This window comes from Pogona vitticeps, chromosome 13, assembly GCF_051106095.1.
Source record: "Pogona vitticeps strain Pit_001003342236 chromosome 13, PviZW2.1, whole genome shotgun sequence".
Lineage (NCBI taxonomy): Eukaryota > Metazoa > Chordata > Lepidosauria > Squamata > Agamidae > Pogona > Pogona vitticeps.
This window is the reverse complement of record NC_135795.1, coordinates 13549623-13575000: the sequence shown is the minus strand read 5'-3', so window position 1 is coordinate 13575000 and position 25378 is coordinate 13549623. Positions and strand designations below refer to the sequence as shown.

The window sequence follows — 25378 nt, the reverse complement described above, 5'->3', positions numbered from 1 at the left end:
ATCCCTACTCGTGCAAGAAGAACGATGAACAGATGCCTGAAGGCTGTACATTGTTCTGAGACCGTGACCAGCCCTCAGTATCGAGGCAGCCAGACCAGCCAGCCTTCCACTCTATGCCTGGTGCTGTTGAATGCCAGGTCTGCATCCAATAAGGCCCAGGTAATCCACGACCTTATCCTGGAGGAGGATGCAGAACTGGCATGCATAACCAAAACATGGATAGGCGGAGAGGGGGGTCCGCCCCTAGCACTCATCTGTCCGCCCGGTTATGCTGTCCAGCACCAGGGTAGACGGGAAGGACGGGGGGGGGGGGGGGAGTTGCCATTGTTTATAAATCCACCTTGGAGGTTACGAGGCGCTCCTCGGTGGTAAAGCCGGGTCTAGAGGCCCTCCACGTGTCGATTGGGGCCAGGGATGGTATTGGGATCTTGCTGGGCTACCGTGCTCCCCGCAACCCAGCCATTTCCCTACCGGAGCTGGTGGACTTTGTCTCCGCGGCACTGCTGAGCTCCCTGAAGCTGCTGGTTTTGGGGGACTTTAACGTGCACGCCGGGGCAGAGATTTCCGGACCAGCTCTTGAGTTCTTGGAGACCATGGCCTTCTTGAACATGTCCCAACATGTCATCGGCCCCACCCACATGGGAGGCCACACACTTGACCTGGTTTTTTCCACCAATTGGAGCGAGAGTGGTCCGATAGTGACTGACCTTGAGTCAGTCCCTTTGTCATGGTCGGATCACCACCTAATAAAATGTAACCTCAACATGGCCCTCCCCCCTTGCAGGGAGCAGGGACCTATTGTTATGGTCCGCCCTCGAAGGCTACTGGATCCGAATGGATTCCAGGATGCCATGAGAGGTGTTCCAACTGACCTGGCTGGCGCTCCTGTCGAGGCTCTGACCGTCAGCTGGTTCGCCGCTGCGGCTAGGGCTGTAGACATGATCGCACCTAAGCACCCTCTCCAACGCAGAGCCCGCCCGGCGCCTTGGTTTAACCAGGACCTTCGGGCGCTGAAGCGGATTAGGAGACGGCTAGAGCGCAAATGGAGAAAGGACCCGACGGATCACAATTGGATAGCTGTTAAGGTCACCACTAACCTTTACCTGGCTAAGGTAAAGGCTGCCAGTCGAACATACTTCGCTAACCGGATAAGTGAAGCCTCCAACCAGCAGGCGGAATTATTCCGTATAGTGCGCGACCTATCTGGAATTGGTCCGGGTGATGGGCCTCCCCCTAGTTTTTCACCGGACCAATTTGCAGCATTTTTAAAATCTAAAGTGGAGGCCATCCGCCGGGAACTCTCTCCTTTTTTGAATACAGTGAGTCGAGCTGAGATGTCCAGCGCTCCGTCTTGCCCAGTAACTTTTGATTCCTTTCAGCCAGTCATGCCTGACACTGTGGCCAGGGCGCTTGATCGCTGTCGGGCCACCACCTCCTCCTTTGACCCTTGCCCGGCCTGGCTAATCAAAGCAGCCAGGCCTACAACAATGGAATGGATCACTGTAATAATTAATGGGTCTCTCCTGGAGGGCAGATTTCCATCTGCCCTCAAGGAGACACTCATTAGGCCCATTAGGAAGAAACCAAGTTTGGCGGCGGATGAGACTGGCAACTATAGGCCCGTCACCAATGTTTCTTTCCTAAGCAAGGTGGTTGAGAGGGTGGTGGCCAACCAGCTTCAGGCACACCTGGATGAAACAGATGCCCTGGATCCATTTCAGTCGGGCTTCAGGCCGCACCATGGTACAGAAACAGCATTGGTCGCCCTGTGCGATGACCTAGTGAAGGAGGCCGACAGGGGAAAAGTGTCCTTGCTGGTCCTCCTCGACATCTCGCGGCCTTTGATACCATTGACCATGGTATCCTCCTGGGGAGGCTCTCTGAGCTGGGAATTGGTGGCCTGGCTCCGTTCCTTCTTGGAGGACCACCCCCAGAGAGTATAGCTTGGGGAGAATGTCTCGGCCCCGTGGAGTCTCAACTGTGGGGTTCCACAGGGGTCGATTATCTCCCCAATGCTGTTTAACATCTATATGAGGCCGCTGGGTGGGGTCATCAGGGGATGTGGAGCTCGGTGTCATCAGTATGCTGATGATACTCAGCTGTACATCTCCTTTTCACCTACCACAGGAGATGCCGTTCTGTCCCTTCAGCGCTACCTGGGGACCGTACTGCAATGGATGCAGGAGAACGGGCTTAGGCTGAACCCAGACAAGACGGAGGTACTGAGGGTGGGCGCCCCCACAGTCGGGGGCTTGGGAAACTCCCTGCCAAGGATGGGGTCCGCAGCTTGGGGATCCATCTGGACCCGGCGCTCACCATGGAATCCCAGGTGGCGTCGGTTGTCCGAACCGCCTTTTACCATCTTAGGCGGGTAGCCCAGCTGCGGCCCTATCTTGAGGTGGGGGCGCTCACTACGGTGGTGCATGCGCTCGTAATCTCAAGATTAGACCACTGTAATGCGCTCTACGTGGGGCTGCCTTTGAGGCTGTTGTGGAAACTACAGGTGGTGCAGAATGCGGCGGCCAGATTTCTTAGTGGTGTGAAAAAATACCAACACATTTCACCCACTCTGGCCGCATTGCATTGGCTGCCCATCCGTTTCCGCATCGACTTCAAAGTGTTGATGCTTACATATAAAGCCCTAAACGGCTTAGGGCCTCGATACTTGGCAGAACGCCTTCTCCCGCCAAGATCTACCCGTGTCACTTGCACGAGCCAGGAGGTGAGGCTGAGGAGCCTAACGGCGAGGGAGGCCCGGAAGGAGAAATCGGGCCTTCTCGGTGGTGGCTCCTCGCCTCTGGAATAACCTCCCTCCTAATATTCGCGCGGCTCCCTCGCTGGGCATTTTAAAAAAACAACTAAAAACATTGATGTATCGGCAGGCCTTTCCCTTTGTCAGTTCCTGATCCCCCTTTCCTTCCACTCCCTAGTTCTGTCCCATCTTGCTGCAACTTTTCCTTTGTAAAATTGTTTTAACTATATTGTTGTTGTTTTATTGTTGTCAGCCGCCTAGAGTAATCTTAATTGATTAGATAGACGGGATATAAATAAAATAAATAAATAATAAATAAATATTAGAGGTGGGCACTGTTACATACAGCACTGATGGTACCTGTCTGTCATGGGTTTGGAGGGAAAGTTCCATCCTATGGGGAGTGGAAGGCGGGACATCAAGGAGGAGGGGCTGTACTGTATATATATGTGGAGTTTGTGTGAAGAAGCAGGAGAAGCTGGAGGAGAGCTGAGAGAAGAAGCTGGTGTGGGAGTCTGTGTGTCAGACAGGGTACTACTGTGTGTCAGTCAGTACCAACCTGATAGGTTCAGGTGTCTGTTGGTTAGCCAGAACTGATAGGTTCAGGGTCTGTGCTTTATTTAAAGGTGTTCTGTGTGAACCAAACTGGTGTATGTATGATTGAGACTAAGCCACGTTACTGTATCTTATTCACTTGATCATTTTATTTTCCCTGTGTGTTAGTTAAATAAACCTTATTCCTTTGTTTGTTTAAAAATCCATTCCTGGTCTGTGTGACTCCTTACAGGGAATGGTTGGTGGCAGCTTAGTGAAAGTGTGGCATCCCCCAGTAGGTCTGGGTTTGTCACAGGCACGAATTTTAAAAATGGTGATTTGTAACAATTTGTAATTCATCACGGTCAACAATCATGAATTTACAAAAAAATCAACAAACTGATGAATCGATTAATCCATTCATATTTTAATTTAAGACCCTATAAAATGCCCCCCCAAGCACCTAAAGACATCAAATTTGCAAGGAAGCTTCCTCTTACTCTCTTTGGGTAGTGTGGGCGGCATATAAATTAAATAAATAAATAAAAATAAATAAATAAATACATGCCCGTCATGTTTGGTGAAGATTGGATTTTGGATGTCTGACTTATACACCCACAAAATGGGTCCCTCCAGGAAAGTGACAGATGTAGCTAGCAACAGAGCATGGACAGAGTTCCTACTCCTGTCCTCTGAAGATGCCGGCCACAGAGACTGGTGAAACGTTAGGAAGAACAATCTTCAGAACACGGCCAAAGAGCCTGAAAAACCCACAACAACCATCAGATCCCGGCCGTGAAAGCCTTCGAGAATACAGTACGTAGCTAGCATAGTTTGCCATCAGGCACAGAGGCATTTAGAAAATTATCTCGGTGACAAGACGAGTGAGTGACTGCCTCCTGCGCCTTGCCCTTCGTCCGCCAGCTGAGGGTCAGTGCAGACTCAATGGGTACAACTTTGTGGAACGTGGCGTAACTCGCAAACCAGTAACTCCTATCTCTGATCAGCAATTAGAGATTAAGAGCCAATTAAAGTCCAAGGAATTACTAAACAGAACTGTGCTCTGCTTTGCAGCCTGGAAGATTGTTACAGTTAGGTTACTCCTGGGTAGACAGCCAAAGAATTGAGCTATACTGTGCCTTTCTGAGCACTCTTGCAATGGGGCTTACTCTGGAGCAGACATGCATAAAAGAGCTGCGATCTGGATGCTTGGTGGGAAAATGTCCAAGTTGGTAAGAATTACATCCGTCCTTGTCTATTTTGCTTTGTTCTACTCTTTGAATGTACACTCAAGTTCCTTCCTTAATTGGAGTTTGGCCCCGGACAGAAAAAAATGTCCCCAACTCCTGCTCTAAGCAATTGTACAAAAGACACTCCCGCAAAAAGTGTTGATGCACTGGTGCATGGTTAAACTGCAGTACTGGAATGAAGAATTTGCTCCTGACTTGCATTTGATCCTGGTCTCAGGTAGCCAGCTCAAGGTTGACTCAGCCCTCCATCCTTCCAAAGTCACTTGCTGGAGGGGAGGAGCAATGTGTAGCCTGCATAATTGTAAAACACCCAGAGAGTGCTTTAAGCACTGTGGGGCGATACATAAGCAGCACACTCTGCTTTTGCTTTGCTTTTTGAATAAAGACAACTAGCAGCAGACAACTGCTAATTTAGCTACCTAGAGTGAGGTCAGAACAAAAAGGAAATCACTTGCAAGATCTTGATTTGGACTGTAGCTACAGCTTCATCTTTCCACACCCGATGCAGTATATTCAAGACGGTTGCATGTGGTGTTCCAATTAATTAGAGCCTTTTCCTCGCATGGCAGGTGAGGTATGAATTACTGATGAGCAACACTTTGGTTATGAAATGTTTGGAAACAACCTTAATGGATTCAATTTTCATTTATCATCTCAGGCATAACATCTGTTTCTTACCGTGTACAAAATGAGAGCTACAAAATTTTCTCCCCTTTTCATTTCCTATTAAATAGAACCACTGAAATATTACAAAGGAATTGAAAAAAGGGAAGGGAAGAAAAACCTACAAGTGTCACATGCGCTCAGTTTCAACATCACAAGAAGCAAACACTTGGCACCAATCAGAGTTTAGAATTCAAATCATGGTTTGTTGAATCACCATGGTTTGAAATTTTACGGTTTAAATTTACTTATCCATTTTCATTTGCCATCCTCAGTTTTATTCCCATTCCCTCTGTGTGGTTCTCTGTGAGGGTGAATCAGTTATCAAATACGATTTATAAATTTAGATATCACACCAGATCAGATTCCGACCATGGGTTCTAATAATGCACATTTGCTAAAGAGTGGCAAACAATGACGATGCTCAATTCGGAGGGCACTATCTGTGCTAAGGGAGGGGATTTTCCAGAGGTTCATGGGCCAAACATGACCATCCTTGAACCTTGGAGGGCTACGACGTAGTTCCACACCCTTTCCCCTTACAACTAGGTAGGTAGGTAGGTAGGTAGGTAGGTAGGTAGGTAGGTAGGTAGGTAGGTAGGTAGGTAGGTAGGTAGGTAGGTAGGTAGGTAGGTAGGTAGGTAGGTAGGTAGGTAGGTATTTCCTACTCTGTCCATCTGCATTATGTTAACACCAACTTGAACTTTGCCTGAAAGCATACTGGCAGCCAATGCAATACATACATATGTATACATATATACATTTTGAAGCGATGGGAAATTGATCTTCTTGCTAGAAGGCACAAAATGAGCATTTTTTCTTCCCAATTATTTTCAAAATGTTCTTTCTGAAATTCAGTAGAACTGCTACGGCCTAAGGGTTCTATGTTGCCCACCTGTGATTCTCACTATGCAGGTATAGCAGCTTGCTACCAATTTATAGCAGATTGATACCACTACTACCAAAGCTATGTCTCTGTCTTATGGTAGCCTTGGATCTACGGCTTGGTGAGGTACCGTAATTAAAATGAGCTGCTTGAGAACTCCGCCATACTCCCCTGAACTACAGCACGGCAGCTTTCTAGCAAAGTGACATCATCATAGTACAACCAGCCAAATTTAAAAGATTTATCTAGAACAGTGGTTCCAAACCTTTGACTGCAGCTCTCAAAAACCCTGACCAGCCCAGCTAGTGGTGAAGACTTCTGGGAGTTCTAGTCCAAGCACATCTGGCGACCCAAGGGTGGGAACCACTGATCTAGAATAACTTTTTTCAGTAAGAGCTAACAAGAGTCTTCTGAAAAGAGATGTTGCATATTTATTCATGAGTGTGTCATGGAATTAAAGAGATCTGTCCTTTTCTTTGAAATCATTTTTCCCCTCACATCCAATTTTATGCAGGAATCATTGACCAGCTGATTTTGCTGGTCAATGGTTCCTGCATATTTAGATCTCAGTCAACAAGTCTTGAAGCTACAGCTGAAAGAGACTGGAGATCGTACCTGTGAAGACTAAGCTGGCGTTTTCAAGTTCTTCTTGTGGAACCTTGAAGCTGAAGGACTCATTGTAGAATGGATCAATGGTGGCCTTCATACAAGAGGTCTTCTTGGTTTTTGCCAGTTTTAATCCATGAACAAGCTGGATTTTCACAAAGGGATCTAAACGGAAGACAAGCACAGATCCACCTTTGAAAGCAATTAAGCCATTAACTGGATGTTACAGTTTCAGCACAAAAGTCTTCACAATTTGGAACTGGGTTACCTTCAACTGGAAATGGGAACCTCTGACCCAAGGAGCCATCCATCCAGAACTGGATTCTGAAGAGTACGGGGTATATGACCCTGTTTCCCCCTATTTGGGCATCTGCTTCTGTCCTTCTGTTCCCAATAGGAGAGGGGAATCTCATCTCCAATCAGAATGATAAGGTTTGGGGCAAAGGTTACTCTGACTTTATATAGTCCACTAACCAGATCCTGGGGAGAAAATCCATCTCCCCAGAATCACCAACCCCTGCTTTGAGGACTCTCATCTCCAAGCAAGAGAAAGCTCCAGAAAGCTATCGTATATCCCACCACTAGCTGAGACACAGCTGGCAGGAAAACGGTGGTGAACGTTTCAAGAAAATTCTGCAAAGATGCTTTCATTCTGTGTGTCAGAGGGGAGGAAAGATGGTTAACAAAACAAAGCAAAATCTCAGAATGTTTTCTGAGAAATTTTGGCTCAGCTCTATTTGATGTTTAGAAGCTGCCATGTCCCAACTATTCTTGGAATCATCTGATGACTCATGCCCGCTCCTCCATCAGAAGAGGTCAAAATGTACCCTGTTTATTTTCCATTGGGAACAACTAAAGACTGGCCTTGATGAGGGAAAGTCAGGTACATTTGTCTCTTGGAGAGCCAGCAAATGCTAATTAGCAGAAGCAACCATTCAAGGAACAAGAGGAACTATGAGTGCAGCAGAAAGGGAATAGACTGAGGTCTGATTTTCAGCGTCATGGCAAAACGTGAACTACTCTGTCCTGATCATGAGAAGAAAGCAAAGGGAGAGAAAGTGAGAAAGATGCACCTTGGAGAGCTCCACGCGAGCAACCTGAAATCCAGGACTGAAGGCCCTTTTTGTTCACTCTTCTGGGGCCAGGATGCGGCCTGTTTTAAATTGGGAGTGTCTTTTGGGGAGAGAACCTCAAAATCTGAACTGAGATAGTGCCAGGGAAGAAATCAAGCCACTTGCACAATGAAAACATATCTTAAAGGATGCAGTAGATCAGTGGTTCTTAACGTGGGCGATAATGCCCCCCAGGGGGCGATTTCATTTTTCAGGGGGGCAGTAGAACGAAAAGGGGCGGTGTGGGGGCGCTGGAGCAGAAAGGGGGCGGTAGGGGGGCGCTGGAGCAAGCCAAACCTGTGAAGATGGCTGCAGCCTTTCTACAGTGTGCATGAATATATATTTTCCTCCAATCTTAATTTAGTTTCAGAGTTTTTGTCTTGAAATTTTTAGTTCCTGCATTGCGGTTTGTTTTTATGCTCTTTTTATACTGTATTTCTTTTTGCGTCTTAAAATTCGCTTGCAACTAAATTATTAAATGTTACTTTTTTGGGGCATTTCATTTTCTTGGAATTGAATTTTGTTTTCAGGGGTCATTGGATTTAAGTGTCTTAAATAAATAAATAAATAAATAAATAAATAAATAAATAAATAAATAAATAAATAAAATCACCATGGGGAGGGGGGCAATGATAACTTCCTCAATGGCTCAAGGGGGCGTTTCTTTCAAAAAGGTTAAGAACCACTGCAGTAGATGATCTATGTGAAATAAAACAAGCACCCTTGTGATATCTGAGCTCCCACTAAGTATCCAGCATCATTTTCAAAGTCCTGGTAACCAAACCAAAAGGCTGGCAGTGGCATTTACACTCCTTCTGGAAGCTTCCATGAGAGGAATAGAGCCCGCTCCAGCAGTGAGGGGGCAGTGGAATGTCCCTAGCCAATGAATATGGTGACTCCTTGTTCCTCTCTGATCAGAGCAAAGACTTCTGGTCACAGAAGGAGTGGGTCGGTGTATGTAGAAATGCTCTGCAAGCGGGCAAAGGCCCTTCTCTTCAGGCAGGCTGCCTGAGTGGGGTCTTTAAAGGGATGGTTGTGCCTCACTGTTTTGAATGTGTTTTGGTGTTGCTTATGTTTTATACACAATATTTGTTTGATCTTCTTTAGTATTTGTAGACTTACTGTTCATTTTTAGATAGATTTAGTTGAATTTACCTCACATTAGTTTTGGTCAAGTGGCATACAGTTTCCATATAAAATAACCAAAGACTCTTGGTTTAGAAAGAATAAACATGTTTCTCTCTACTTACGAAAATCTTCTAGTCAGAATATAAAACAAGCATGTCCACTGGTTATTATGGTATTGTAACTCATTGGCTTCATTATTTGGTTCACTTGGTTTACTGGTTACATAAATATTCAGAACACCGAAATGCTGCTTTTACTAACTCACGCTAACAGACACATTTCTAAACACAAACACACTCAGACTCATTTAGAAAACAGACACGTTTCTAACTTACACTGAACACTGAGGACCCTGACTGAGGTAAAAAGGAGGGAAAGAGGAACTGAGACACAGAGGGAAACAATCTGTTTCTCTAAGCGATTGACATTCACCCAAAATTGCTCCCATCAAAACCTCCTAAAGGCACAATAGGCAGGTTGCTATTTCCATCAAGAACCTGCGTAGGGGAGGGGCAGCAGCACTTAGGAGGAAAGGCCAGTGTGTGTGTGTGTGTGTTTGTGTGTGTGTGTGTGTGTGTGTGTGTGTGTTCATATACGAATACACCCCCATATATGAATACTCCTGTAGAGATGGGGGTATTCATATATGAATATGAATATCCCCCACAGGTGCAGATAATGAGGGCCCGCCCCCCTGCGGCCAGACCGACCACTCACCTGTGCACTGCTGGTGTGCGCTCCGAAATCCCTTCCTATCACTCCAGAGCTCATGATGGGTTAGCCAATCCTGGTAGACGGCGGGACAACAAGCCTTCCTGCCAGGTCAAAGAGCAGCTCCGGAGCGTCATGAGCTCCAGAGCAATAGGAAGGCACCGCCGAGCGGACTGTCCAGCCCCAGGGGGCCAGATCCTCGTTATCTGCACCTGTGGGGGGGGGATATTTGTACAGTGGTGCCTCGCATAGCGAGGTTAATCCGTTCCGGATTAACCTTTGCTATGCTGAAGCATCGCTGAACGGGACAGGGATTTCCATTGGAACGCATTAAACATCGTTTAATTTGTTCCAAATAGGCCAAATACTCACCGTTCAGCGAAGCTTCAGGATGGCCGGCAGCCATTTTCGCGCCCTCGCCTCGCTTAACGAGGGCGCGAAAACGCTGCGCGCGGCCATTTTGGGCCATTTCCCGGCTTCCGGCGGCCATTTTGGCCGCCGAACAGCTGATCGTCGGGTTCGTTTTACGAAGATCGGTAAGCGAAACGCTTACCGGTCTTCGCAAAGCGAATTTTTCCCCATTAAAAAAACGTTGAGCGATCGCATTAGCGATCCGAAAAAACCGATCGCTATGCGATTTCATCGTTATACGGTGCACTCGTTAAGCGAGGCACCACTGTATTCCTATATGAATACCCCCATCTCTACATATATGCTATATAACCACTCTGGATATGACGACAGCTGTGCATTATGATCCCAGAGCCCTCATTCCTTTTTCAAAACAGTGGTGAAATGACAGTTGAAACACATTCACTGCATTTTTGTACCCATCACCTTTCAATCCAGTATCTCCCCTCTCAGCCTCTGGCCTCTTCTCCTTCCCCATAAAATGGAAGCCTCAAAGGGGCAGTTGCTTTGCTCAAAGTCTAACTTTCTCCCTATTGATGCCCTCCCAGCTTGCTGTCTGCACTGTTGGACTGAAATTGAGATGCTAAAGGCTAATGGAGTGAGGTGTGGTGGCAGTTCTGCAGGCGGGCTACAAAACAGGCCCAGGAGTTACCTCACCCCAAGTATTCAAAGGTTACTGGCTCAAAGGACCAGTTCCAACAAGCTCAGGCTTAGCCATGGTGCTGGGTCTGTAACAACCAGCACTGGCGCCACTGGTCCCAAAGGATCGGTCGGGGCTCTCCTTGAATAGGCTGGGACCAGAATCCAGACTACACTTTAGGGTGGAGGTCAAGAGCTGTACAATGTGGAGCAAACAGTTCCCCTTGCTCAACTTACTGTGTAAAAAATATTTTATGAACAGACAAAAATATTTTATGAACAGAAGCGACTGCAAACAATACAGGGAAAGATCCCCATCCAGGTTATAAGAACAGTTGCCAAACACTCTTAGGGCCTTATCCCCCAACAATACATTCCATACCTCCATCGTACTCAATCGCAATATACACTGGGGCGAACGTTCCCATTTGCTTTAATGTTACTGATTCATTTTTTCCTATTTGAAACTTGATAGCCGGCTACACCGTGGAACCAATTTATTTCCTCACTTGTATCCTGGCGCAGTGCAGCCCCTTACTTTATATTTGTAGAGACGTGTCACAGAGGTTACACTGCTCGTGAGGAAAATTATTCGATGATGCTCATATGTCGTGTGACCATAAATTTATGCAATGATTCAACTGGGGTACAACTAGGGAATATGTGGCTGGTGTGTACAGATCTGTGTGTTTTATATCTGCCCCAAATCTCCAGGGAAATCCAGCTGGCCTCCTTTCTTTTAGGCATTAAGCGAAAATATCTTTGAAGTTGCTTTACATCTCCCTTTAATTTATTATATATTGAACTGCCATTTTATGGTTTGCATTTTCATGATTTTATTACTAAGGAGGTCGGTGCAATTTTTCAAAAAATCCAAAAAAAGCAAAATAAATATTTCAGAAGAGTTCCACCAGCATTAGAAATACTGACCTTTGGATCTATTAGAGACATTTCTCAACCATGATAAATGTAGAACAGCGAACACCTTCGCAAGAGATGCTTAAGGTCAAAACCTTTCTGGAAACTAAATCATTTCATTATAACAGCTCTGTCTCCCTCACCTCCAGAACCAATGGCAAGGAAGAAATATAATCTCCTTGTGCAAAGGAGTGGGGTCGAGGCCTGGCTCAAACTGGAACTTACAGGAACCCATTTTTAAGGTTGCCACCCCCCTTTTTTCAAAAATTGTTTTAGACACTCCACAGAGTCCTTTGGAGACTATGTCAATAGAGTATAAACTCTAGTAGATTTTTCCAGGCCAATGAGGCATTGAGGATTGGTCCAGAGCAATATTATATGTCTGTCATCTGAGGACCATCCCACTTAAGTACATAAACCAGGGCAGGGAAACTCCAGGGTCTCAGGACAGACCCATCTCTGAACCTTGAGGGGACTCAACCTGCTCCCATGCACCCCCCTCAAAAAAATTATTTACAAAAATGGTGGGACTACTGCAAAAGGCCTAAACATATTTTAATATATTTTAAATCTGGGGGAAAGGGAAAGGATGCTGGAGAGGCATCAAAACAAGGCAAGATCAGATTTCACATCTCCTAGAGGACACCAGGATATCTTTTCCAGCCAATTAAAAAAATTATTTAAATGAAGTTTGGGGGGACATGGGGTGCTGTGGCACATTTAAGCCAATGGGGGGGCCCACCTCTGACATAGATGTTTGTCATCGGAAGAAAGACTACCAGGTGATTAACTAGCCATAGGAACTGCTTATGAAAAACTGCATCAGTAGCATTACACTGACAAAATTACAGATCAAAATTACTCTGGACACATGGGCTGAAATCCTGTTGCTCAGCATTGTATGTTACTCTAGTGTAAACCAATTAAATCAATGTGGATTTGGTGAGTTAAGTAATCTGTAAATCTGGTTGATTCAAATGGGCATACTCTCTTTGCAGCTCAGCATAATAATTCACAACTAGAGGGTCACATTTGAATTAACAGAATTTACAGAAGAGTTGATTCACCAAACCCCCACTGAGTCTATGGACCTATTCCAGTATGACTTATGATGATAAACAACATAATTTCAGCCTTTATTTCCTTAAACATCAACTTCCTGCTCCTTGTTAAATAGCTACATTCTCTAGGCAGCCCACATTTTCTAGCCTAGGCAGCACATATTATCACATTTTCAACTATGTATATCCGTGAGGATGTTTGGAGACATAGAAGTGCTTCCAGCTTATGTACCTCCAGCTATTCACATCTCCAGCTATACACACTTCCAGTCGTTGGCCATTTGGGCTATGGAATTCCGGAAGTTGTAGTCCAACCTTCCCAGGTTCTGGCACAACTCACAACCAACCATGCATGGCAGACAATTTGGAAAAAGCCCAGGAACATACCTGAACCTTGGCTCATATCTGTCTGTAGCAGCTGCTTTGCTCTAATGATGTCGACGTTCAGTCTTCCTGCGCTAGGAAGGTAGTTCAGCGACAGCAAGAGTTCTCCCAGCTCAACTTCATTCTGCAACAGAAGTGCACAAGAGGAAGCCAATGCTGTGAAAAATTATTTTGTGTGTATTTTAAATCAAGGCGGAAGCATGATGAGCTAACTGGAAGTCTGTCTCCAAAAAAATCTATGTTCCATTGGTGTAAAATGCTGAAAGCATCACCAGACAATTTTGTTCTACTCAAGACACCAGACATCTTGATCGGCAATGAAAGCAGTCTCAGGAGCTCCAATTTCAAGGGACAGTCTGTATCAGGTTGGTCCTGAATCCCACCCCCACATATAAAGTGAAAAGCATTTGTTCAAGACATTGAAGTTCTGAAAAATAAAATATATAATAAAGAAAATAACTTTTTTAGTCTCTAAGCATGTTAAGAACATACAGAGAAAAAATAATACATTTTCTACATTACTCACCCAGTCATACAAATTAAAGTCAATGGAGGAAAATCCATGTTGGCTATTGTTCTTTGATGTCTGCTGCCCAAAGGTGCGTGGAGTAATAATGATGTGATGAATGCCGTGTTCATTGTGTGTGTCCTAGCTACACATCTTTATAACTCTTAACAATAGTTTTACTTTTCTTTTTATGATAAGAAATTGTTTATCTGCTTACTCAGGTTTTCTAATAGTAGGAAATTTCTGTATGTGCAACTGTAATATAATATCTCATAGACTTTACTTTTACTCAGTTCCCTGGGTTAGAAACAAATGTTTTGACAAGCTGCCATGTTCTGAGTATTCTTGCTAGCTTAGGAAATTTCTACCTTAGATTTTTTTTCTAGGTAAGCAATAATGTAGAATCTTAATTATTACATTTTATGGATTTTACATTTTTGAAAAGATGGCGCTATAAGGTTACACAATTTTTCATTCATTCATCTGTCAAATATTTTCTTTTACAACAGTGTTATCTACCATTATCTTAACTTTAAGTAGTTACAAAACATTAATTCAGTTGCCATGATAGTTTATACTCCATTGACCTTGCTCTGCCAGAGGTGGCTAATTGTTTTTCTACACTTATGCAAATGATTTTTTTTCAAGCTGCACATTTCCTTTCAAAAATAATTTTACTTTAGGGCAAATCTTCCTCCCCTTTAATTTATCTAACTCTCTTAAACACACAAAGCTTTGACAGCCTCAAAGGAAGGATCTGCACCTCACAGCTACTATTCAGGGTGCAGCTAAGATCAACTGCTAGACAAACTGGTTTTGCCCCTTGTCTGCTTGTAGAGAGGTTATGCTTTAGGCTATTTTTAAAAATATGTTTGTTGTTGCCGAACGTTCACTGAACCATGAAGTGTCCTCAACCTTGCCAGAGAGGATGTCTCATAATATTAACAACTATTATCTCAAATCACCACTCTTTCAACAGAGAAACATCAGAAAATGAATGGCCTTCTTGTTTCAGAGTAGCCTACCCTATCATAGTGTGCTACAGTTGCCTTAGATTACAACTCTCATCATTCCCAGCCAGCATGGCCTTTGGTTGGTGGAGTGAGATGGGAATCGTCCACAGCATCTGTAGCAACTGGACTGGGAAAAGCTGTTCTATTCTGACAAACTTGACAGGCTTGTGAACCAATCTCTCACCCCAGAGAACTGTAGATTTTGAAGTTATTAGGACACCCATGCTTCTTGACAATTAGTAGAATGGGCTCTTCCATGAGATTTATTGAACTCAAGCAATATGTACAAACATCTCGGATGCATTAAAAAAAGATAGCCGCATGCAACTCAATTAATACATTATATTTCGAGACAAGAAGAATACCAACAAAAACCTGGCAAAATATTAATTTGTGTTGAGCAGTTTACTGCTACAATTGTTTATATAACAGATCATAGCATGTACACTGAAAATAAACAGGATTTGGGCCTGATGGACTCACTACATCAAAATTCCAGTCTATTTCCTGAGATGAATGAATTGCAATCCCAAAAAAACCCAACCCACATAGGACTAGGGGCAAACCAAGTCAGGTTTGTGGATGGCCAGTATCACAATTTCCTTCATTTCATTTCCTTCTGATCTCACCTGACTAGAATCCCACCACCAACAAGGATGCGTACTGTGGGCATCCCTGAAATGTTGGCTAATATTTAATACATTTGATGAAGTGATCTGCAGTTTCCAAAAGCTTATGCTGTAATAAATGTTAATGTCTATAAGATGCCAAGAACTCATTGTGTTTCATCTAAGGACTGGAATTCTAATGGATTTAATTTTTTTATTGCTGTGCTTTTCATTGCTTTTAACTTGATCCCACTATGATGTTATAATTTATTTCATTTCATTTTAATATTGATTTTTAAATCATTTTACTTGTACCTTTCAAAGTCCACCTTGTTAGCATACTTTGGTGATGAAAGTATATCAATCAAACAAATGATTTTCAAAGTCTAATCACTATTCTTTGCTTTTCTTTTTAAACTACTGCATTACATAGCCTGTTCTTCTGACTTGTACCCAGAGTGCTGTCATTTAAGGTAGGACAACCTTTGACTGTCATTTGGGCTGAATCAGACGTTCTTTGCCGCTGCTGAAACACAGCCAGGCTGCCATAGGAACAATGGGTTTTAATTTGACATGTTACTACTTTGCAGCAGAAAACATGCAACCCACTCCTTCCTAGAGAGTCTGGCTCAGCTTGTTCAGCTCTTTGACAATCCATGTGAAATGACACAGTGCAGTTGCTTTGCAAGAACTAAGCTAAGTCTAGGCCTCAGCAGGTGACCATCATCAACCCCCAGGCACCAATAAGGAAAGAAGATGGAATGCAAAGGTACTAAATTAAGAAAGAATATACAGAAAATGCAGCAAGCAAAGGTTCCCCTTGCAAGGTTCCATCCACATGCAAGAGTTTCCTAATCATAAACCTTAAATTGATTTTCCTCATTACTACAGAAAATCATGATTAGTAATAGTGCCCTCAGGGGGCCCATTCTGGACTGCAAGAAAAGCAGAAGCAGACTGCTGAAGCACAACGAAGACAAGGTATTTAGCTGATGCACGCACGCACGCACGCACACACGCACGCACGCACACACACACACATGCTTGGGCATTGCCCTGCCAGGCTCACTTCCCAGCCTGCAAAAGCAACGTTCATACCAGGAAGAGGAAGGAAGGGTTGCAAACCTCTCCCCACCAGGCAACCAAGCTCCTCCTGCCCTCTCCTGCCACAATGGAGACCTGGCTGCAACAAGGCAGTGCTTGACAACGGCTGAACTGCAAAACATGACTTGGGCTGTTTTCCTTGATTTGTTGCTAATCATACCCTCTTTTTATCCAGTGAATTGGGAGGAGAGTAAAACAGCTTGTTTGCTCTGTGCCATGCGAGGCAATCAGAAAATAATCTGCTGGTCCAGTGGCCACCAATCCTGCCAGATATGAAGAGCGAGGCAGGGTGCTCACTTGCGATACATCCGTCACACAGGCTCCACCTTGGGATTGGGCTCTTAGAGGAATTTCCTGACTGCCTTCCAGGCATCAGTCTGCATCCAAGGCACCTTTTAGGTCTTGCAGAATCAGCCAGGGCAAAAGGGCCTAGCGGACGGGAGCCATACACTCCTCTTTTTTTTCCTTAGTAAAGAAGCAAAAGCAAGGGAAACAGTTTCTGTGTTTAAGAGAACTTGTTCTGGGAATGGATGAGATGGACAAGGATAGCACAGAAGGAATGTAAGGAATACAGTGGGATCTTGACTTGAGAACTTAATCCGTATTGGAAGGCGGTTCTCAAGTCAAAAAGTCTGTAGGTCAAGTCTCCATTGACCTACAGTGCATTGAAAACCGATTAATCCCGTAACAGGCCGTTTTTGTTCCATTTTGGGTTTTTTCTGGTCTGTAAGTCAAATCTCAGTCTGCAAGTCAAACCTAAATTTTGCGTCCAGAGAAGTCTGTGACTCAAAAAGTCTGTAAGTCAAGCCGTCTGTAAGTCAAGGGTCCACTGTACCAGGAATCTCCAGGTAGAGGTAGGAAAGAAACCTGCCTAAAACACTGGACAGCTGCTGTCAGCCAGAGTTGACAATGTGGGACTAGACGGACCGGTGATGGACTCATTGTCACTGATGTAGAGGAGCCGGGGCTCAAAGAGCTTAAGCTCCAGGATTAGCAGTGACTGTGACACCAACAGCCAACCTCCTCAGGCTCCTATGCCCTCTCTTCAGACCTCAGAGCACATGAAGAGAAATGGGTTTTCCCAAGGACAGTATCTTCTTGCAAGCTATTCTTCTTGTAATGCACAGTATTAGAGGTATCTTGCTCCTGAACAAAGCCATCAAGAGCCTGGCTCTTGATATGGACGGATCCATCTGTCTGTTTTTCCGGACCCTCTGGGCAAGGGGCTGGCTATGGAGACTCCTGCGATGACCACCTGCACTACAACCTGCTCAGTGCATGCCAGCTTCTTCTACCGCTATATTCCTAGACATTAAAACTGAGGATTTGCCTCTGTCAAAAAAGAAAAAGAAGTCCTACTCGAACATTCAAGAATCCCAGGTTGTCAAGTGTCTATTCTTATCCCTCGTATCATTTCCCCTACACATTCAACAATGAGTTTAGGGAGGAAAGAGTTTTCCAACATTCTTGCTCACACGGAAAGCCTCCACGGGCATGTCAACCTCTTTCAGATTCACTGGTGAACATGTGTGGAAATCATCTATGGAACGGATGGGTCTAGGTACTCCCCTCAAAACATGTTGACCAACTGGGATTAACACCCCTATATGGACATCCTTGGAAACATGGGAGTGAGCTTGAATGCCACATGCTGAAAAATAAAGCATCAGAATCCAGACCAAAATGGGCAGATCTGTAGTTTGTTGTTTCTTCCACATTTGAACTTCTTTAAAAACACACCTGATGTTCTTTCCAACCTGAATATAGAAGAATATGGAGATTTTGGTTGATTCTTACAAAAAATGGTCTGAAGCAAAATTGGTTGATCCTGAATTTCAGTCTCTTCCAAGGTTGGGATGCCTGGCTGTCTCTTAGAGCAGTGGTCCCCAACCTTGGGCCTCCAGATGTTCTTGGACTTCAACTCCCAGAAATCCTGGTCAGCAGAGGTGGTTGTGAAGGCTTCTGGGAGGTGTAGTCCAAGAACATCTGGAGGCCCAAAGGTTGGGGACCACTGTCTTAGAGGACCACCAAAGTCTCTTGTGTGTTTTTATCAAAATAATAAGCCTTTTTTTAAAAAAATTCTATCTCTAATTAGGGGTTCTTCTTTGATCTTTAAAGATTTTTGATAAGCAGCAGTTAAATCAGTTCCACTAGTTGAGGGGTTTCAGGATGTGGCTAAAATCCCAACAGGCTGGCAAGAAGCCAGAAACAAGATACTGAAATATCTAATATCCCTTCAGAATTCCACCGAAACCCTGGTGTAACCTTCAGTGGCAGCTTTACTGTGCTGTGCTAATGCAAGGGATCTGGACAAAACAAGGTGAAGTCATGAGCTGGACAAGATTGCTATGGAGGAAGGAATACATCTTACATCACAAAGATGGGGCATCTGTTTCAGCCTGAGATCCAAAGTCAATTCCAAAGACGTTTTGGGGAGCTGTATTCTGGCTTCCAAGTTTTGTTCCCATTCCAAAAGGTTGAAACTCGAGGTGTGCAGATTTGTACTTTTTTGGACTATGATTCCCAGAATTCTGCTGTCTTGGGAATTCTGGAAGTTGCCATCCAAAAACACGCATGTCTAGTTGAAACACTTCTCCTAAGGCTTAGTTATTGGCACCCACTGCTTTAAGTTTAAATATGCTGGTATTCTTGGTCCTACACTTTTGCCTTTGGCCCCACAAGCTTTGGCTTCCAAGAACTGCTCTGAAATTGAATTTGGTCCTTTGGTTGAAAGACCTACTTTGAACACAAGTGCATCAAACTGCTACCTGGATTGTTCAGTGAGTTGGGTACCCGACTCATAGGTTCAGATTCTTGGTTCAACCTCTTCATAAAGACTTCCTTAAAAAGACAGGTATTCAGCAGGTACCCAAGGAGGTCGTATAGGCATCATTGAAGAGAATGTGCCAGAATACTGAGAACACAACTAAAAGAGCCAATGTAGTATAGTGGACAGAGTGTCAGACTAAGAATCAGGAGACTTGGGTTCAGATTTCCGCTTGGCTACGGAAGCTTGCTAGGAGTGGCACTATTAAAATCACCTCTTAAATATCTCACATACCTTGGAAACCCTACTAGGGTTTGTCATCAATCAGAAATTACTTGACAACACATAACACTCACACAAGGCCCACTCACTGAACATCAGTTGATTCCAGATCTCCAAGAAATTATCTTAAACAGTTCCGTGGACACTGGGCATGTTAGCTGTGAGGATTCTGGGAGTTGTGGTTCCAAAAAAGTAACTTTCCCAGACTGTGGCTGAGAGTCAATCACACCTGGGAGGTGGAAGAGAAAGACAAGCCAACTAAAGGTACTTAAGTAGTAAGGACAGCAATGACCACCAACTCTGAAAGAAAACTTTACCTGAGAACTGGGGACCAAGGCCTTCCACCAGTGTCCGCCCTTCACCAGGTCTACGTCACTCAAAGGCATCGACACTTTCCCAATGACGCAGTGGCGGGAAAACTTGTCAAAATCCACGATAGTCAACAGCAAAGTCCTCCTCTGGGCTTCTAGAAATGGGATTTCAAAGGTGTACCTCTCCTCAAACACTGGGTTTTGGGTTTTGCGTTTCACTCCTGTCTGCTTGGAATTTTTCTGGTCTGGCAACAGACAAATTTTCACGTACGGATTTGAATGTGACATGTCCTGTCTCGAGCCATCGTAGGAGATCGGGGGTGGCAGATCTTTTGCCTCAATGACACGGACGATGAGGTAATTGTGCAACAAGTCATACTGTGTGCTAAAATGCAGCATACCCAGTTGATACTTGGCTAAGATTTCCTCGTCTGTCAAGGAGTCCATGTCATCACTATTGGAGTCGAGGGAATACAGTCTAGGTTCAAATTTCCTAAAATAGTCATCCGGAGTATAGGTTTTCCTCAAGATGCTTGGCTGAACAATTTCCTTTTTGGCTCCCAAAATCCCAAACTCAATAGGCTTGATATCAACAAGGGGAGAACTTGGCTGCCTCAATTCAAGACCTGCACATGAGAACAAAGAGCAAATGTTCATAAATGGTGCAAGGACACAGGTTTATATGTAAAGTTTTGTGTGATATAAAACCGTACATCACTGGGACACCTTTGATATTGAATTTAGCCATTAAGACATATTTATACTACACAATTATAGAAGTCTGATTCCATTTTAACTGCCATGGCTCCACTCTGTGGAATGCTGAGATTCTGTAGTTTGGTGAGGGACTCTGAATTCTCTTCCAGACACTCCACCCTTGTGCATTCTCTTGAACAGCAGAGAATCCCCAAGTATCTCACCAAATGACAGATCCTAGCATTCCCCAGAACCATTCCATGACAAAGAGCTTCCCCATCCTACATACATAAGGGCTTATACTACAGTGGTGTCTCACAAGATGATTTTAATTCATTCCGCGAAAATCATCGTCTTGTGAAAAAATCATCTTGCGAGGTTGCATTGGTCTCAAAAAAAAAGTCTTGCAAAGCATTGGTCTCAAAAAAACCGTCCTGCGAAGCACGGTCACAGAAAAAAAAGTCTTGCGAGGCACCATAGTGATCGCAAAAAGCAATCGTCTTGCGGGTTTTTCGTCCCATGAGGCAATCGTCTAGCGAGGCACCACTGTACTCTGGATTCATGTACGTTTCGCTGGCACTCAAATGATTTCCTGATGCTGTGTTTGGTTTGTGTACGTCAGGTGGTTCTGAAGCCCAGGCATCCCTATCCAAACATTCCCAGCTGCCACCTGGCCTCTGCGGTTTTGTTTCTATGTCTGCTGTGCTTTCACAAAAGTTCAGGTCTCAGTGGAATGGGCTAGGGAGAGGGTCAGTGGTACGATGCCTTTGGGCACACTGCACCATTTGGAGGAAGGCAGCTAACGGTGCGCCTAAGTTAAGGCTTATGGCTGCACAGCCCCTGGCAGCAGTGACACAGAGCACAGGGCACGGGAGAAGGGGGGGAACAACCACCTCCTTGTGTGCTCCAGCAGTAACAGCAGGTCTGGAAAGGCACTCCACCTATGATGGGTCCTATAGGAACGGCTGCAGAGACTGCAAGCCAAGATGGATAAAAATCAGTTATTATTTTTTTTAAAAATCTAATTGACTTAAATCACAGTTTAAATTTGAAAAATATTTTTTCAAATCTAAATTTTCAAAATGATCCAATAAAAAATAAAAAAATTGTGATATAAATTAAATCCACCCTGTTGGAAGCCCTAGGAGGAAGGACAACAACTCCTGCAGCTGTTAGGAAGAATTTTTCTGGGTGCCGGACACTAAAAAGTGCCACCTCGGCTCTGAGTTGGCACACTACCTTGTCAGTCAGGTTTTCAGCCCCTTTGCCTGGATTCCGGCCATATTCTTCTCCACGGAATTACTTCTTCCCCACCCCCCAGTCTTTGCCTGACATACCTCGTGACCTCAAAAGGGTCTACCCTTAGAATCAGATTTTAGCTTTGAAATCTTAGGACAGGAATAGGAAACATTCGGCCGGTGGGACACTCCTGACCTCCAAAAGGCCCAATTATGGCCCCAGAATCCATACAAATGTTTAACATTCGGGGGGGGGGGGAAACAGGAGCTCAGTGCCCTGGGGATGGTGTGGGGGGTAATTCTGCCTTGTTTTGAGAGCAACCCACCATTCTAGGAGTACTCAAAACAAAAATTTTTAATATTAGTTTAAAAATTGACCATTAGAGTAAAAGGGGGATTTTCAGTTTTCAAACTGCCATGTTTGTAAGAAAAAAAACTGGGGTGGGAGCCCAGGAATGGATATGGACCACCAGGGATGGTCTTGCGCAGCCTCCCCCTTCCCTCAGATGTCTAAAGATCAAGTTGCCGTAGGGAATGGGTGCTGCTGAAGAGCGAACCCTAACCCTCAACAAACTTATCAGTTTCACCTTCTGAGGCTCTGCCTCCCCTGACTAGAGTAACTGTGGTGGGCTGTTCTACAGAATGCAGTGTTTTCAATGACAGCCCATCTACTTGATGAGCGTCCCAACCAAAGCAAACCCAAACAGCTCCATCCCAAGGGGAGCAAACGCACTCTTCTTTCAGAAGGCTGGTGGCACTGCAGAAAGTTAGCTGCAGAAAGCTCGGTCAGTTTCTCGCATTTTCTTTGCTGCTGTCTTCATGATCTCATCATTTCCTTATGTTCTTAGCAAGACAATCCTATAAATATCTGTGTGCCGAGAATATGAAGAATCCTAAATCTGGAGAAGAACTTGTGAGACATCTGGCCGAGCCTCTTGCTTGATGCAGGCAATCCACTGCCAGCAGAGTCCCAGAACATTGAAAGTCTAGCCTCCGCTAGAGGCAACTACAGGCAATGGGTTCTATTGCTTTACTCCGCTTTTACTGTCAAAATATTTTCCCCAATGCCCATTGAAAATCTAATGTTCCTTTATAACGCGTGTGAACACCCGAGTGTTGCTGTTTCCCCCCCTTAACACCACAACCCACAAAAAAACAGGGAAGAAAATTTTGGAAAAAACATTGTTTAAAATATTCTCCTCGTGTCCTCTAGGGCAGTGGTCCCCAACCTTGAGCCTCCAGATGTTCTTGGACTACAACTCCCAGAAGCCTTCACCACCACCTCTGCTGGCCAGGATTTCTGGCCAAGAACACCTGGAGGCCCAAGATTGGGGGTCACTGCTCTAGGAAGCGTAGGGCAGTTATAGCATGTTTTGAGAGGACCTTAGCACCCTGAGAATCTCCTATATATATTTTTTTCTTCCATTTCAATTTTCTTTCAAAAGCCCTTGCTGTCGTGATTCTTTTTGGGAGGTGGGCGTTCCAGAAGTGAGAACAAGTTCCCATAGTCCAGGAATGGGTGATCGTCCAGTCTAATCTATAACTTAACCTTCTTCTTATATCTTGTCCTCTCCTCCAGAGCATCAGAAAACAAATTTTCTTTGGGGTAGTCTGCCAGATATCTCACGAGTCTTCTCACATTCTCCCACTTCCACCCCATCTTATCTTCTCCAAGCTAAACAGTTTCTCCAACTTTTTTAAAAAATAAATAAATAAGTGAGGCAAACAACTAAACAATGCTTCAAAGGTTTCGATCTCCTTCTTGGAGAAGACAGTGTACTATCTTTCAGCAAGGGGACCGCTGTTCTCTGCTTGACTTGTGAGGTTTCACCGTTCACTCCAACACAAAACAGCAGGCAGAACCAAGTTTCTCCTCTGCTGCCACCAAGCTGTGATCTCTGTCCCAACAGCTGCTTAAACCCACGCCCCTCCACAGCCCGAGCAACCCTACAATCCCCAACGCCCAAAACAAGCATACTTGAGATTCGCCTTGTGAGGCTGTATGTGGACCGGGAGGTATCGGTGGAGGCCCGCCTTCTGTCCGGTGAATCGTCCTGAGGGGTTGGAGGCGGCTCACTTGCTGTCGTGTTGTCAGAGTCGCCATCTTTGTCCTCACTTCGATGGCTTACCCTGTTGAACAGAAATTACTTTGGAGCCTCAGGGCCATTTAGAACAGAGGTTCCCAGCCTTGGGTCCCCAGGTGTTCTTGGACTACATCTCCCAGAATTCATGGCCAGCAGAGCTTGTGATGAGGGCTTAGGGGGGTTTTAGTCCATGAACATCTGAGGACCCAAGGTTGAGAACTTCTGATCTAGGAGAAGCACCACATTGATCTGTTGTTTTCTTCCTCAACAAATTAACCTAAACACATGTCCATCTATTCCAAAGCATCCTTGCCATTCCTTGTTCCTCATCATTTATACTAAAAACCTGCAAGCCACCTACTCCTCACGAATCCTAATATCAATACCAATGTTAATACCCAAGTGTTTTCAAATCTATCTGCCTTCTCCATAGACCATTTTGCTGGCATAGTTATATTAAGGATAATTAAGTTATATCAAGGTGAAAGAGAGAGAAAAACAAAATATTATTAGACAACAACCCCTTTGTCAAAATAAACAGACCCACCCAAACACATTTCCTCCATCGAGAAACCAACAGAGCAGTGGTTCCCAACCTTGGGTCTCCATATGTTTTTCGACTAAAACTCCCAGAAACTTTCACCACTAACTGTGCTGGCCAGGATTTCTGGGAATTGCAGTCCAAGAACAAGAATTGTAGTCTTGGGGTCCCAAGGCTGGGAATGAGAGGTTACCTACCTGTAACCATAGTTCTTCTAGTGGTCCTCTGTGAATCCACACAATTGGTTTGTTCTGCACCTGCGCAGGACCTCTCGGAAGTTTCTAGAGCTTAAAGGTAATTGATTAGTGGGATGTTCCCCCATGGAGCGCATACTCCACCCACCCAAAGTCCCCTCAGTTCCTATAAGAGTCCGCCACTGTGAAAAAGCTATATTAAAAAGGACAACATGACGAACAGAGGGGAGGATGGGCGGGATGTGTGGAGTCACAGAGGGCGACTAGAAGAACCATGGTTACAGGTAGGTAACCTCTCTTTCTTCTTCGTGGCCTCTGTGAATGCACACAGTTGGGTGACTGGCAAGCTCACTTACTGGATGGTGGGACGTCACAGTAGAAGAGAAATCAAAACAGCTCTGCCAAAGGCAGCATCATTTTTCGCCCAGATGTCAAGACGGTAATGTCTCACAAAGGTTGATGGATTAGACCATGTAGCTGCATGGGAGACGTGAGGAAGCTCAACTCCACGGTGAAGTGCAGTAAAGGTGGACAGCACTCTAATAGAATGGGCTTTCAAATGTTCAGGTGGTGTGTTACCTGTCAATTCATATGCCAATGAGATAGTTTGAATAATCCATCAAGTTTGAAGTGAAGCTGGAGCACCTTTATGAGGGCCATGGAAACACAGAAAAAGTCATGGTGATTTTCTAAACGACTTAGTCCTATCAATGCAGAAGGCCAGAGAGCGTCTTACATCAAGCATGTGGAGCATGTGCTCAAGTGGTGTAGAAGGAGAAGTGAATAGAGTATGTAATATCAACGGTTGATTAAGATGAAATTCAGAGACAACTTTAGGTAAAAATGATACATCAAGATAGAGGGTGACTTTATCTGGGTGACACTGGAGGAAAGGTGGGTCGGATCTGAGGGCAGGAAGTTCGCTAGCACGTTTAGCAGATGTTATTGCTACGAGGAATGACGTTTTCAGAGAAAGT

At 44.6% G+C, this 25378-nt stretch overlaps 1 protein-coding gene across 11 annotated transcripts in view; it reads right to left on the bottom strand.

Annotated features, from left to right (window-relative positions):
- The window catches only part of SYT17 (synaptotagmin 17), a 108830-nt gene that overhangs the window by 46779 nt on the left and 36673 nt on the right, over nucleotides 1-25378 (bottom strand). For 10 of the 11 annotated variants that reach the window (XM_078381248.1, XM_078381251.1, XM_078381247.1 and 7 more), the window contains exons 4-7: nucleotides 23561-23712; nucleotides 19655-20274; nucleotides 13059-13179; nucleotides 6701-6856 (exon numbers count right to left, since the gene is read on the bottom strand). In XM_078381248.1, coding sequence (XP_078237374.1) covers nucleotides 6701-6856; nucleotides 13059-13179; nucleotides 19655-20274; nucleotides 23561-23712 — 1049 coding nt within the window. Of the gene's footprint in view, nucleotides 1-4908; nucleotides 5260-6700; nucleotides 6857-13058; nucleotides 13180-19654; nucleotides 20275-23560; nucleotides 23713-25378 lie in introns of those variants that run through there. The other variant, XM_078381255.1, reaches the window with a different exon arrangement.